The sequence below is a fragment of the Oryzias latipes genome, chromosome 9, assembly GCF_053564925.1.
Source record: "Oryzias latipes strain Hd-rR chromosome 9, Olatipes_Hd-rR_3.1".
Lineage (NCBI taxonomy): Eukaryota > Metazoa > Chordata > Actinopteri > Beloniformes > Adrianichthyidae > Oryzias > Oryzias latipes.
Window position 1 is genome coordinate 21603372 of NC_136245.1, and position 15085 is coordinate 21618456.

General features: G+C 44.3%; 1 protein-coding gene across 1 annotated transcript; it reads right to left on the reverse strand.

Annotated features, from left to right (window-relative positions):
• Positions 1–442: 442 nt before the first annotated feature.
• Positions 443–14783, reverse strand: pole (polymerase (DNA directed), epsilon). The gene is made up of 48 exons (XM_004072405.5): positions 14532–14783; positions 14289–14424; positions 14136–14216; positions 14011–14055; positions 13845–13937; positions 13604–13758; positions 13378–13522; positions 13217–13297; positions 12995–13102; positions 12789–12899; positions 12616–12701; positions 11008–11127; positions 10787–10919; positions 10574–10687; positions 10261–10473; positions 10063–10170; positions 9859–9987; positions 9677–9779; positions 9462–9608; positions 9227–9372; positions 8968–9116; positions 8798–8890; positions 8415–8717; positions 8109–8304; positions 7816–8030; positions 7578–7680; positions 7408–7488; positions 7198–7320; positions 6895–7104; positions 6606–6818; positions 6378–6521; positions 6140–6280; positions 5882–6035; positions 5687–5793; positions 5409–5585; positions 5003–5226; positions 4703–4923; positions 4412–4616; positions 4130–4303; positions 3374–3499; positions 2828–2960; positions 2548–2743; positions 2335–2466; positions 1609–1802; positions 1320–1520; positions 1121–1246; positions 772–861; positions 443–688 (listed from the first exon to the last, which is right to left on the reverse strand). The coding sequence occupies exons 1-48, from the start codon at positions 14597–14599 to the stop codon at positions 566–568; spliced, it is 6876 nt and encodes a 2291-aa protein (XP_004072453.1). The 5' UTR covers positions 14600–14783; the 3' UTR covers positions 443–565.
• Between the last annotated feature and the right edge of the window lie 302 nt (positions 14784–15085).

The following is a 15085-nucleotide window of genomic DNA, read 5'->3' on the forward strand; positions in this document are numbered from 1 at the left end:
CAACAGTAAATTTAAAATATTACTCCTAAGCCATGAACTGCTTGTATTCCCTCATGCGTCATCCTGCAAGAGCAGCAGGTGTCAGTGAGATTCTCTGAGGATGCATAATTGTGCCTGAGCTCACTAATGACATGCAATTAAAGGTACTTGAAAGCAGGCAAAAAAAAATCTGAACGAAGTTGACAATTTTGTTCATTAGAAACCCATGAAACATAAAGACGTTTATTAAATATTCAACGAGGCAACCAAGGTTGTGAGAAGAGGCTCGTATTTGTTCTCTCGGCAGAATAAACAAAAGCTGCAGCTCTCCTCTCTGAGGTCACGCACGGATAAAAGACATATGAGCTCCTGGCTGAAAGGGAAAGTAAGATAATGCGCTTACAGATGGAGAAAGCTTCCGGAGTACCGATAGATACAATCAACTCATAAAAAACACACCAACTGAGTTTCAACAGATGTATTTATTATTCATTAACATGATAAAATTGCAAATAGAAAAGATAAAACTTTAAACACATGTCCTCCAGCTTGTCGCATGACAACATCTCAGCTCCTGAAGTGCGTTTTAGTTGCATCTCTGTTCAATCTGAGGGCTCATCGCAAGCAGCCAGTCAATGGTCTCCTCCAGGAACCTCATGTTATAGTGGGATGCGATGTTCCGAAACACCATGATCTGCTCAGAGAAGCTCTTTAAAAGGAAAGAAGAAATGTTCAATGTTTGATGCTTTAAACAGTAAAATAGAAGGATGGAAAAAATCTGAGAGCAGAAACCTTAGCTGAGAATGTGAGGCTGAAGTCTCCAGCACATCTGCAGTAGAGCGGCATGTTGGCCTCCTTCACCCCTTTGCATTTGTTGCACACCTTAAAACAGAATTTTTTTTATTTTTTATTCAGAGGACAATGCTTTAAAGCAAAAGGGACCAACATTAGTGAACAAGACAGGAAGTCGGAGGTGCTGGGAATTCTTAAAAAAATAAAATCCAATTGTGAAGCTGTCTGTGTTTCTAATTCCATGTAAAAGAATTTCAAATTAAAACTGAAGACAGAAGATGATGCTACAGCGCAGACGTGAAAGTGCTTAAAGAAGAAAACAATATTTTCTAAAAATCATTGTTCTCACCAGGTCCTGCAGCGTATAGCTCATGAGCTTCTTCTGAAGAGCTTCTATCAGAGACACCTCAACAGAATCCGTTTCATACTGAGCCTGGCAGTTTGAGCAGAACCACTGCGGCACGACAGCACCATCCTGACGAAAAACAAACATCTCCATCAAACTTCAGCCTCACGGTGCAATTATAACCTTACCAGAAGATGTTTACCTGTGCCACAGATGGATCTTTGCAAAGGTCCAGGTCCCGACAAAAGTTGCAGTGGTGGCAGATGACTTCTGGAAGAATGTAGGAGTTGCAGGGATCCCGGAACTGGGCTTCGTCTGAAAACTCACCCACATCAACGAGGCGCAGAAGGTCTCTTTTCAGCTTGTTCACCTGATTCACAATATTAGTATCGAGGGAAAGAACCTGAGCAGAAGAGTGATGGAGAGGAAGGTCAGTAAAGGATGCAGCAGCCGTCCATGTGGAAGGATAACACTGGAAAACAGCAGCATACTTGGCACACATATTTGACGAACTCCAGTGCGGGGTTGTTGAGAGGCAGGTGTGAACCGGGCAGTACTGGGAACATCTCTGAGGTCTGGGTCACATTTCTGGTCCCGGCCACCTTTTTCTGGATTTTCTGAGTGATGGTGAAGATGTTCTGCGTCAGCTCGCTGGCAACATATTCTTGGGAAAAGGAGATCATTCCTGGGGAAGAAATGACCATCACAGTTGCATATAAAGTATATCGTATGTTTGTCTGTATACTGTATAGACCTGTGGCTTTGGAGCCACGAGGCTCCTTTATCCCTTCATTTTGGTTGTTTGGCTTTGAAGAGAAATACTTTGAATAAACAATTGGTATGTAGTTTTGGTCATATTGCTTTAGGGAATTAAGTTTTGTTATCTATGTTTAGATTTTAACATGTCAGATAACTGAGTAAAATAATAGTAAAAGGTTTAATTCACTGTGATCATTATTAGAATAAGCTTCCATCCATTAGAATAAGCTTAAAGCACATATTCTGATCATATCGTATTTGACACAGGGTGTATTTTATTTTGAAAGGACTTTGTATGTAAGTTGTCATATAATTTATGACAACTTAAGCTTTGGTTCATACGAATACGAATTTGTCGGAATTGTTAGAATCCTGGACGTTCTGTGGCATAAAACGATATGTCGACTGAGTTCTCCTCTGTAACTGGAGAAGCCTCCTCCTCCTCCGCAGCGTCTCACCAGGAAGTGCAGTCAAGTCCCCAAGTGCCTGCTGGGACGCCTGGCTGCCTACACGTCTCTTGACCGGCGTTGCTCCAGGAGCGTTACGTCTCAGCTCCTCTTTCATGCTGTGGTACACAGCAGCAATGTAGGCTGGGGAAAGCCGAGTGTAAGACTTGGAAACAGGAAAAAAAAAATCCAATTATGTGGAAATGTGTGTAGATGTTTTCAAACCTGAGACAATCATGAGGAAGTATTGCTGGCAGGAAGCTGTCTGGGGAAGATAATGCATGATGTTCCAGTTGCTCTCAATCAGATTCTCAACGTCATCGCTTTCTTCATCTTCCTCCTCGGCATTGTCCTCCTCTTCATCCTCACTGCCATCCTCATCTTCCTCCCCTTGTCTGGTTTTCTTTTGTTTGGTGTCACCCTAAAAGCAACCATCAGAGAGGCAAAGTGAGCAACGTTTTTTGCCGTATACATTAACTCATGCGCCCGTTTTAGTCTGCATTACCTCTCCGTACAAGACATCAGAGGAGACCTTTCCTTTAACACCTCCATAGTTGGAAGGGTCCATCCACAACAGGAACTGCCAGCATCGGGAGAAAGAGATGGACAAAGAGTGGAAGATTTCCCTGCTGTGAATGCTGGATAGAAAACAAAGAGAGCACTTTGTTTGGTTTAATACAGCATGCAGTGACATCAGACAGATTCAAATAATAGGACTTCTAAAGAAAGATTCAATAACATCATAAAATGCTTAACTTTACAGCATATTCATAAATACAAGCTATAATAGTAAGTAAGTAAGATGAATCCTGCAATGCTGCAGCTCTAATGGTATAATGGCATTCCCACAATTACAGCTTTTCCATTACTGAAATGATTGTTTTTCCTGCTTTATAATTCCCTATTCACAGAATGTGGCTTCTCAAGCGTTTTTTCTTGGTTCTGAATCAATTAAAACAAATAGATAAAGTCTTGGGGTTTTGAAATATAATAAACAAAAAATGTAAACACAAAAATATATTTATGTTATCACAAAGCATGAGCGCCTGACCTGTTGGTGATGTATTCTACGTAAGCGACGGCGTCGTCGATCCTCCGCTTTTTGGTGCACAAGATGATCCTGTTGAAGTTTCCGTACACAACAGTTGAGCCCAAACGTTTGAACTCTGCAGCCAACCTGACAGCAGAAAAAGAGGAACTGAGATGAAAAGAAGCCACAATGCTGTGCAGTTATCAGCAGGCAGGGGTTTCTGAAAGATGAGCTGATCAAATGTTTGTTTTGGGACTAAATAAAGAGGGGCAAGAAAAGTTTTTTTTTTTTTTTAATTGTCATCGAAGCACTTCACACTGATTCATAACAGTAAAATTTAAAACAGAATTTGCAGAAAATTAAATAGAGATAGCATTGTTATGTTTTTTGAGAAAATACATCATCCTTTCTCTATTATTGGTTTCACCATCTTAACCACAAGAAACACTCAGATGTCCTTATTGAAGGGAAATAAAGTTCGGTCCCACAATTGCTTATGTGCACTTTCATCTTCATAGCCATAATTATGGCACGTGAGGTAAACAAATCTATAAATCACAGGAGAGAAATCAGAGATAAGATCCTTCACACTTGTGTCTTTTTCATACTTTAACTATAAAAAATAAAAGCAACTAATATCCATCTTTTAAAAAAAAGAATGTTTGGATGGATATTTTTTTTTAAATAATTGTAGTTCTTCCTTCCTGTCAATTCTTAAAAGTGTACATTTTCAAGAAAACTTTAATTAAATGTCTATCATTTTCATTAAGAACTCACTGCAGGAAGACCTTCTTCATCATGTTGTGGAGGGTGCGGTGAAGCGCCGGGTCATACAGCAGAGAGCTGGGGGAGCGCAGCCAGCGGTAGAAGTGCATCACCTGGTTGTCTGCGTATACATTCTGGTATTGTGTGATCTCCCGGACCCATCCAACCACCATGCTCTTTAGGATCCTGCTCACAGAACACAACAGGAGTTTAAACGCGACAAGTAAAGGACAAATTAAAAGAAACACTCAAAAATGTTGTTTTTATTCATCTTCTGTCACAATATCTGTCCACCTGAAGGTGTTTGAGACTAGAGCTGTCTCGTCGTAGCTCGCCAGAGCGCTGGCTCCCTGGTTTCCTGACATCATATCCTCCAGCGAGGCCTGCTGGATCACATCAAAGCTGACGCCCAAACTGGCTCCGCCCTCCATGTCGTTGACATGCTGCGATTGGAGGATGGTGTTAACTGCCAGGCTCTGGAGGTCCAGCTCTACGCACACTGAGAAAGAAACAAAATAAATCCGAAAAACAGACACTAAAACTTCAAAAAGTGCCTTCTCCTGAGATATCCTGGTGGTTCTGTACCCGTGGAGAAACATCCCGGAGCATTGATCTCCACAGAGCCACGGTCATCACTTTCCATCACCAGCCGACTGTCGTCGGCCTCTTTTCCTCCAAGGTCAGGCCTGGCGGTGGGCGAAAGCCACAGCAGGTGGTTGTGCTTCCGTAAATGCCTGGCCAGGAACAAGTCCGAACCAAAGATGGACACATCCTGGGGCAGATTTCCCACAGGCAGGTGGTAATACCTACAAACACAAGTCATGTGTATATTTTTGGCAAACCAACAACAACAACTCAGCAGTTGTTAGGACGAGCTGGACGTACCTGGCCATGTCAAAAGCTTGAGACAGGCAGCTGTCCAGGTTGAGGTAATGGCGGATCATACGTCGGGCGCCATGGCGTTGCCAATCCAACACATTGTAGTTGATGTCATCCACCACGTGCACTGGGATCACCGGGAATTCTTCAAGCACCGGCATTCCCGCAGTAAGTCGACGCAGTTCCCAGTTTGACTGCACAGCAATGAGGGTCGGGCCGCGCCGCTCCTCCTGTGAGTGGCAACAAGCATGTTGTTAAAATGAATGTGTCTGATGTAAATTCACCTCAGGTTCTAACTTTATAACTACAATAAAGACTGGAGTTCTTTTTTTCCCCCCCCTCTCAACTTTCAGAAACTCAGATGGAGCTTCAGCATGGATGCAATGGTTCCAGACGTGACAAGTTTTTTGACCTTGTAGCTCAGGAGTATGCGCTGCAGCGCACGGGAGATGGCCTTCATGTCATTTTCAGCTCGGATCTCGAAGGTGTGCTTCTCTGGAGGCAGGAGCTCCTCTGTGGTCCTCTCCAGGAGGGCGGTGCGCTCAGCTGAGTAGAGATTGCTCAGGTTGGGCATTTGGTTGCTTCGAACCTAAAATAAATCAGTGTTTAAAGTTAAAGTTTATTCTTTGTATGAGAAAAATAAAGTGTTTAGTCATTTTTTTCCCCCTAAGGCAGAGCAGTTAGTTTTACCGTGTCCAGGATGAAGATGCTCGCTTTGCGTTGAGAGGGGATAAAAAGGCCAAACAGAGCTTTGTGGCCTTGGCTGTGGTGGTATAAGTACATGTGACGAACACTTCCTGAGAGAAAAAGAAACAACACGCCCTGATGTAACACATGCAACATTTCACATGCGGCTTTGGGGTGCTGTCTGACAAAAGCTCTTACCAGGCTCCAGGTAGCTGAACTGAGCCAGCGACCTCATCTCAAGGTGGTCCAGATCAAAGGAGTCCGCCTCCCTGCCGGCCAGATCCCTCACAACATGCTTGTTGACCATACAAACACAACCCAGCCGGACCAGAGCACGAAACAGCAGAGGGACCTGAGAGGAAGACGAGAAGCTCCCATTCATGCTGCTACTTTCATAAAAGTGACATTAATCTAACCCTAATAGGTTATTTATGCAAAGTCAGAGTGTGAACTGACCTGGGTTTCATAGACTCCCTCAATGTCTGGTGCAGAGAGGTCAGCGTTGATCTCATTGATGTGCTCCTGGTACATGTCCTCCGGAACCGAGTACTCATAAAGGTAGTACACCATGTTGGAGCGAGGCAGCATGCGGTTTACCTGAGGTCACACAGTCCCAAAAACACATCAGGTCAAATAGAGGCAATGACTGCCGTCAAATATTGCTCTGGCTGCCAGCTGTTTTCTTTTCCCTTGCCTTTTTGTAAGTAGCTCCTTCCTCCGGCTTTGGAACCTTCTGGTTGACGTAGAAGACACGTGGGATGTTGAGTTTCATGCAGTGGAGGTCATTTCCAATCACCGCCCAAAGTTTATACAGACCAGGGTGGGCCGTCTCTGCAATCTGACATGAAGGAAATTAGAAAGAATTTCATTTTTTATTGATCTCCTCATACAGAAAACTTGAAGTGACATTTTTTTCCCCTACTTGCACAATCTGCCAGGGCATGTCGAGGATGCTGCGCGCTGTTCTGCGAAGGAAACTCCCCAGCCCAGTGGTGGGTCCATCTCGGATCACTCCTCCACCAACAGGTTGGGCTTCACCGTCCAGAAGCTTCCTTCTCTTCCTTCTCTCCTTCCTTTGCTTCAGCTGCAACTCCCACTTCTTCTTGTGGTAACGCAGCCACACCAGACGCTCCTCCTGCAAGAAGACGCGGGTTTATCGTCTCTGTATGCCACTGCCAGTAAAACCGAATGACACAGCTGTGCCTTTATACCCTTGTGGTTCCCATTGGTGGAGGGGGTCCAAGGATTTCTCTCCAGGACTGAGTGAGCTCAACATCTTGAGACTCCACCTGGCTGTCGACCCCCTGTGAAGCTCGCTTCCTCTTAGTGCTAATGAGAATAGCCGGCTGCAGGGGTCTGGCTGGCACCCCGAAGTCCTCAATGTCTGCTTGTTGGTCGGTGTCAAGATGCTTGTGGGCCACCTGAGGGGACAAAAAAGGGATTGTAAACTTTTGAGCAAAAAAAACGATCTGTTCAGAGTCTTGAGGAGCCTTTTTAAAGCCAGATGAACCCACCTGCCTCTTGCCCTCGCTGGTAAACAGCTCGCTTATTTTCTTTTGTTTATAGATATCGTTTTTCTCCAGAAGTTTCTTGTGAAGCCAGTCGGGATGCCGGACTCTGGGTACAGGGTTTTTTACCTAAGGACAAAAAAACAACAACAACTATGAATTAAACATCTGGGAAAGGGACCAAAGATAACGATGAATGGGGAATTTGTCTTGAACCTGTTGCAGGGCTGCAGGGATGGTGATGATTTTCTGGATTGCACTGCCCAACCTCTCAATGTAATAACTCCAGTCAAGTATCTTAAGGGGGGCACATAAGAAAGAAATATTAAGGAAAAAAAAAGATGCAGAACATAACCATATGTTTTACTGCTGATCGTCAGACTCACAGAACGGATGTCCAGGTCATGCAGGCTGGGCATCTTCAACCACTTTCGAAGGAAATGCTTCTTTACACTGGACTCTGCCTGGAAAATGGCCAGAGGGATGGCTCTGATGGAGACAGAAACGACGCACACTTTTTTATGCTTAAGCAGCAAAATAAACAAAGGAAAAATGGAAGAAAAGTTGCAACTATGCTAAAATATCTTCTGGATGTTTCAATCTCAAAACAATTTTTCAGCTGACCTCTCTGTGACAGGCGAGCCTTCCGGCTTCCGTGAGATAACGTAGCGACAGCTCAGACCAGCATCTTTAACCATCTGATCTCCCAGGAACTCTGCCAGCCTCTTAGCTGTGCTGATGGACGTAGACTTCTGCTCTCCGTAGTCCTCCAGCTTTCTGGACATGGATCGATTCTCTGAAATCAGGTCGAACAGCTCTGCATCTGGCATGTTGGCTGCCTAGAACACCAGAGAAATGTATAAGCAAACAAAGCAAAACAATGTTAAACAGCTTTTCATGATGGCATTCATGTTTACCTTACTGTACAGTACATCCAGCCAGTAGTCAGCCACTTTGGCCACAGACGTGTAGACCTCCTCTAAAGTGGTACCTTTGAGGAAGGCCTCAAACACAGACGACTGAAAAATCTTAATGAGCTGGAGTTCTCCTCTTCTCTTTATTTCAAAACCTTTAAGCTCAGCCAGAGAGCCGTCCTCGTTGAACACAGCATACCTACGGAGAAGATCAGTCACTTTTGATCCGTGCTTTTGTCTTTACCCTCCCCTACAACAAGGAGCAGTTTACAAACCTGTACATTAACTCAGCAGCAACAGCGGCCTCACCTCTTCTTCAGCTTCTTGCCTTCCTCTTTAGAAGCAGGCAGGATCATGGCGAGGTACGGCCCGTCCACCTCAAAAAAGATGCTGTTTTCTGCTCTGGTGTTGTACGTGAGCGAAGCGGGGTCGACCAGCTCGTGGTACTGGTCATTAGTGAATCCCTCCTTCACCATGATGTTCAGCATGGCTCCCGGGTAAGAGATGGTCACCTTGGGCTTCTTCTCGTTGCTGGTCTTCACCACAAAGTTCTCAGGAAAGGTGTTGGGGAGGACACACCAGATGCCATCTGTGTCCAACTCAAGGGGTCTCCTGAGTGGTGGAGAATCATCCCACATGGATGTGACGCCTTTCTCACAAGGAAACGTTGCGTAAATGCCTATGGGACTCACCCAATCTGTTCAATGAGCTCTCTGGCCTGAGTGATGATGTTGGCGCCGGTGTAGCACACGATTCCAGCCATCTCCATGGAATACCAGCGTGCCCTGAAAGACAAAAACAGCAACTTTAAGATGGCAAACATCTCAGAAGCAAATCTGACTATTGTTTAATGACCCCCTACCCTTTCCTCATGACGTAACCATAGAAAGAGTTAAGGATGCACTTATGGGCCAGCTGAAGAGACTCGTACAGGATCTCCATGTTTTTGCAGCGCTTCACCTCTGCAGCATCTCCGCTGTCCTGAGCTGCCGACAGCTTCTTCTTCCACACCTTTAACAAAAAATATATATTAGACAGCCAATAATACAGCACTGAGTAAATCACAACTATGACCATTTAAAGTCCAGATAACTCAACGTGATTTATCTTAGAGAACAAACCTTGTGAAGTCCTTTGAATTCATACCGCCGGTCCCTGAAAGCTCTGACTGTATCGACATAAAAAGAGTTTTCTCTCTGACAGATGGTGGTGACCCGTTGCTCCAGCCTGGTGACGTGCGTCTTCTTATAGGCCTTCTTACAGTAGTCTGGCACAGAGAAAGGACACATCCACTTATGCTTTGGGGTCTGCACAAAACCGAAACCTTAAGCAACAGATGCAAGAGACGGACTATACCCGCCAGACGTTTCTTCTCGTGCTTGGCCTGCTCCTCCCGGTTGAGTGTGTGAAAGGCCCGGGGGGGGCCGTTGGGAAAAAGCGGGGGTAGCTTCTCAGACTCGAGCTGCTGCTGGATGCGGTGAAACTCACTGCGACTTGCAGGCACTGCAGGCAGAATGAAAACATTAAAATAAAGTAATCGTTTTTGATTTCCAGAGTTATGGACAGCTTACTGATTTCCCCTCTCCACTGCCAGGCCATCCTCCTCTGACAGGTCGCACCAGGCTTGTTAAAGTCACAGGCAGCACAGGTGGCTTCATCTACCATAGCAGACGGCTAGGAAAAATTCACACAGAGAAGTGAAACTTAAATCCACACTGCTTTACGGTTTGTACTTTTTAAATATAAACTTTACCTGCAGTCGGTTTGTGAGAATGATGTTGGGGTACATCGCTCCGACGTCGAGATGGTAGATGAGTGGGCATTCAATTCTGTTTGGAACCTCCTTCAAGGAAGTCAGCTTCTCTTTGATCTCATCACAAACCTGACAGAACAGTGATCGGGGCTAAAAAGCACGAACCAGCATGAAGAGAACACCAACTACAAAAGGCCAACACACCTCATTGAAATTAGTAACTTGCTCCAGAGGGATTTTCTCCTCCTCCTCGATAGCATGGCGCATAGTTCTTTCAACTCTTTGCAAAAGGAAGTCAAACGCAGCTGGATTCTGTCAACGAGTCAAGCCAAACTGTTAGTTTTAAAAGAGTCGGACTGTGCCGACAACTGGCAAAAAGGGGTGGAGCAAACATGACAGTACCATTTTAAACCGACAGGGAATGTCGCTGCGAAACACTCCCGACTCCAGCGCCTCCACGTGTCCACCCACGTAGGTCTCCGAATCCAAAACATGGCCGTCATCTGTCAGCTTGTTGAAGGCCTGTTCCTGCTTGTTGGGGAACACGATGTTGGCGTGAAAGGCCTGCACCATGAGCAAGGCTTCACACAGAGTCCCGGAACCTTTCCGGAGCACCTGTTGGCGAACAGACCCAAACAGAAAAAAACTAATCATCAGTAAAATAAACTAAATGTTTGGATTTAAGAGTTCTTTTATGAAAATGCTTCTAACAGACCTCATCAGGCTCCATTGGGATGATTGTGCACAGCGCAAAGATGAAGGGGTGAACATATTTCATATACAAATAGTATGTGGCCACTGCGTCTGACACAGAGTATGTGGCTAAGGTCTGAGGAGAAAAAAGCGGAAAAAATGGTGAAAAAAGAAAAGAAATTAAAAATCTATTTAATTTTAAAACTTTCCCTGGTTCTTTTTTTTTTTTAAATACCTGCGGCTCTTCCGTTGCCATTCGGCACATTTCCTCTGGATCCAGCTCAACTGGGTCATAACCCAACTTAGCTTTTGCCGCTGCCTTCAGATTGTGACTCCCCACGGGTAAGTAGCTGTCTCTTTTTACCCACCTGATACATTGAAACAGGAGAAAGTGGTGATAAATCTGTATAATTAAAAATACCGTTCAATATGATACTGTGTCGTTTGTGTTGACACCTTAAACAGTCCATGTGGATTGCCTGGCTGGACTTGTACTCTCCTTGGCTGTCCTTCTGGAAACCGATCTCTCTGTGCATGTTGAGTCCATGGACGGCAGCTCGAGTCTCAACAAAAGGCCTAGAGAGAAAAAAACAAGTCAAAATGATTTGCATTAAAAGTTTTAGTTGCCTATTTTCTTCCATTTTTAAAAACTAAATTCAGATGAAACATCAGATCTTCTTATAATCGGAGTGTTACACGACACTAAAAATCACACCAAAAACCAGATTGTAGAATGTTCTGTGCATATCATGGCGAGGCTTCGTAAACGAAGATTATGAAGAGGGCTGTCCACGTCTTCTACAAGCTCGCTCGTGGCTGAGCAATCCAATATGGGAAAGGCAGATCCTGTAGCAGAGGCTGCAGGTGAAAGTCTGTTCTGGATTCGGTGCAGTCGTGAGGCCGGCTATTCTCATTTGCCGTTTGTCTTTTAGCCTAGTCCGTCGCTTGTCTTCAAAAGAGGAGACAGCGTCTTTGATGTACTGGCGCCAGGTGTCACGGTCTTTTGCCAAAGTAGACCACTGACGATGGTTGATGTTACAAGCACCAAGGGATTTCTTAAGAGAGTCTTTGTATCTCTTTTTTGGTGCCCCTTTATCTCGCTGGCCTGATGCAAGTTCGCCATACAGAGTGATCCTTGGCAGTCGGTGGTCCTCCATCCTGTGTACATGCCCAGCCCACCGCAGTTGCGACTTAAGAAGCATGGCCTCTATGCTTTGGATGTCTGCCCTCTCGAGGACTTCAACATTGGTGACAAAGTCGCTCCAATGGATGCCAAGAATGGTGCGTAGACAGCGCTGGTGGAAACGTTCGAGGACTCGCAGATGGTGCTGGTAAGTGACCCAAGACTCAGAGCCGGAAAGAAGGGTGGTCACCACAACTGCCCTGTATACACTGATCTTGGTGGGTTTTTTCAGGTGCTTGTTGTTCCACACCCGACTGTGGAGTCTGCCAAAGGCACTATTCGCCTTGGCGAGCCTGTTGTCTAACTCTTTGTCGATCCTGGCATCTGAGGTAATTGTGCACCCCAAGTAGGTGAACTGCTGGACAGCTTTTAGTTCTGTCTCTCCAATATAGACATGGGGAGGCTGGTACACTTCCCGAGGTACTGGCTGGTGGAGGACCTCTGTCTTCTTTAGACTAACTTCAAGTCTGAAGAGCTTGGCAGCATCTGCAAAGCAGGAAGTTAGTCGCTGAAGTGCTCTCTGGGTGTGAGCTAGGAGAGCTGCGTCATCAGCAAAGAGGAGGTCACTGATCATTTGCTCACGGGTCTTGGTGTGAGCCTTCAGTCGTCTCAGGTTGAACAAGCTGCCATCGAGGCGGTAGCGAATGTACACGGCATCCTCGTCATCAGGGCCATCAGTGGCTTGCTTTAGCATCATGCTAAAGAAGATCGTAAAAAGAGTGGGTGCCAGGACACAGCCCTGTTTTACGCCGTTGATGATGGGGAAAGTGTCTGAAAGGTCGCTATTGAGCCTGATCTGGCCGCTCTGGTCTTCGTGCAGCTGAACAACCATGTTGAGAAATTCCTCAAAATTCTGTGCATATACTGACACACAAACTCACCAGTCAAAGAAGTCTCCGTTGTACGTCACAAAGATGTTTGGTTTTGTTTCTTGAACATGATCAAACCACCTCTGTATGAGAGCAGCCTGCAGCCAATGAAAAGAAACAGTATGTTTTTCAAGGACCTGTAGACCTGCAACTGTTGTTATAATTACGATGTGAGAGCTACGAACCTCATTGTCCTCATTGAAAACAGTGAAGGGCCCTTCATATTCAGGTTTGGGGGTGAACTCAAAATCCTCAATGTTTTCAGAGACAATCTCTCTGTTTGTAATAAGGAACCCCTGAGGAGATAAAACAGGGGTTGGTGTGAAACAACACAACTTGAAAGATTTTTTTTTTTAAATTTGTTAAAAAAACCATTTGAAGTTGAACACACCTGCCCGTCTATCATGTAGGAGATCATCATAATCTGATCACTCTCTGCATCTGGGAATTTCAGAGGAAGTTTGGTGGTTTCGATGTCAAAGGCCAAAACAACTGGATCCTGTAAGAAGATTTCTGTGAAACTTATGAACTAAAGACCCCAGAATGTTATTTTGTATGAGCAGAAATTATTTACAGATACCGTTTTAAAAAAGGAATATAAAAATCTTCTTACTGGTCGTTCCACAAGATCGTCCCTGCGGATAATCTCTAGGGGATAAGCGTTGCTTCTGTAGCGAACGTTGTACCAATGAGCCTGAACGAAGTAGAGACACTAAATGAAGCAAAGCCAGATGTCCAAAAAGTAAATACAATTTATTGTCAAGTTCTTCTTACAACGTGGATCTTAAGGTCGATGGACAGTCGGACATGGTAAGGCACATCATACTCTCTCATGTCCACCACATTGTCTAATTGATCGACGATGCTCTTTGACATCCCGTCCTCGTCTGCTGTGGTCACACCGACTCCAGACAACGCGCTAAAGCAACAACAAAGCAGAGAAACGTCTCCATCACACTCATCTTAAGACGGGAGATCAGCTTAGAGGAGCTGTTGATACCTCGACAGCATGGAGGTGTACTCATCATGCGACTGCTCCCTCTCTCTGTTCTTGCGCACGGCAGGAGCAATCTCCCGCTTGACTTTGATGAGGTCATCCACGGTGTTGAACGACAGCTTGATGTAGTTTCTCTTCAGTCCAACGAGATGGTTTGGCTGGGTAAAGCAGGTGTTTTTTTTTCTTTTAATCCACTTGACTTGATTAAAACCAAATCCACATTGATTTTTTTTTTTAAACTCACCAGATCTAGATCTTCTTTTGGAAGCATTTCAAGTTTGGCCACTTTGCCTTGAAACTTCTTAGACAAGTATGATATGACCTCTCTTTCGCAGTTCTAGGAATAACAAAACCCGATTATGCTCTTTCTTTACACAGAAAAGATGCTAAACTAAGTTAAAAAAATGTACCTTTTTTGTAGCAATATAAAAATAAGGCTTGAAGGGAAGGGCCACCTACAGACAGTAAATATCACAAGGTAAATATTAAACTAAATATTTGAATAATCAAATCTATTTTTAAAGGTTACACTAACCTTAAACCTGCTTCCATCCTCCTGGATGAAATAATAATCCACAGCGCTGATCATTCTTTTGTCCTCATCCAGGATCTCTGTCTGTAAATGAAAAACAGTCAGTGTCCTCTCCAAACCATTCCCTAAATCGCGGCAGACTAGAAGTGGACTTACTGGGTGCATGTTGATCAACCACCCGGTTTTCTCCCCCGGTTCCTTCATCCTGTCGAATCCGAAGCGAGCGTCCATGTCATCGGTGAACTGACTGCGCTCCAGCCTCTTGAGGGCCGACATCGAGGACCCATCATCCCTGGTTTAGACACATAAGCATCATAGCATTTTTATTTCCGCCTAATAGCATACTTTGTCGGTGGATAAACAATAAATCAAGAGCTGCCTGGTGAAAAAGCCACTCACTGGTTTTCCTGGTCTCCTCCATTCGGTCCGCGGTCCGTCCTGTAACGTCCACTATTTTGAAGAACCATTTTCTATGTAATAGTTTTCCCTACTAAAAATAATGTCAACGAGTAGTCTTTTTCCAATGGTAGAATAATTCACATTTGATAAGTTTAGACGCTTGAAGTTTATGTTCCTGGTTCCTTCGGCAATTTTGCAGGTAGGGTTTGTGTTTTTCTTGCTTTGGCGCGCTCTTGCTGTTATCGCGAGACCAAAACTCAGTGAAAACAATCGTTTATTAAAGAGAACATTCACTCCTAATTTATTCGTTGTTTCAATGTTTCCTTTCGGGTGATTTGGCTTTTACAGTTCATATTATGACAAGAAAAAATATTTATCTTTCAGATAAAAACAATGAAAACGCTAATAATAATGAGTTTATGTAAAACCAGGAAATTTATGACTAAGATTTTTTTTTTGACAACATTCAGATTTTCCGAGAGAATTTGCAATAAAGAGGTGGTAAAAAGTGGACCTATGACGCTTTTCAGTGATTGTACAATTAGTTTTGTTCT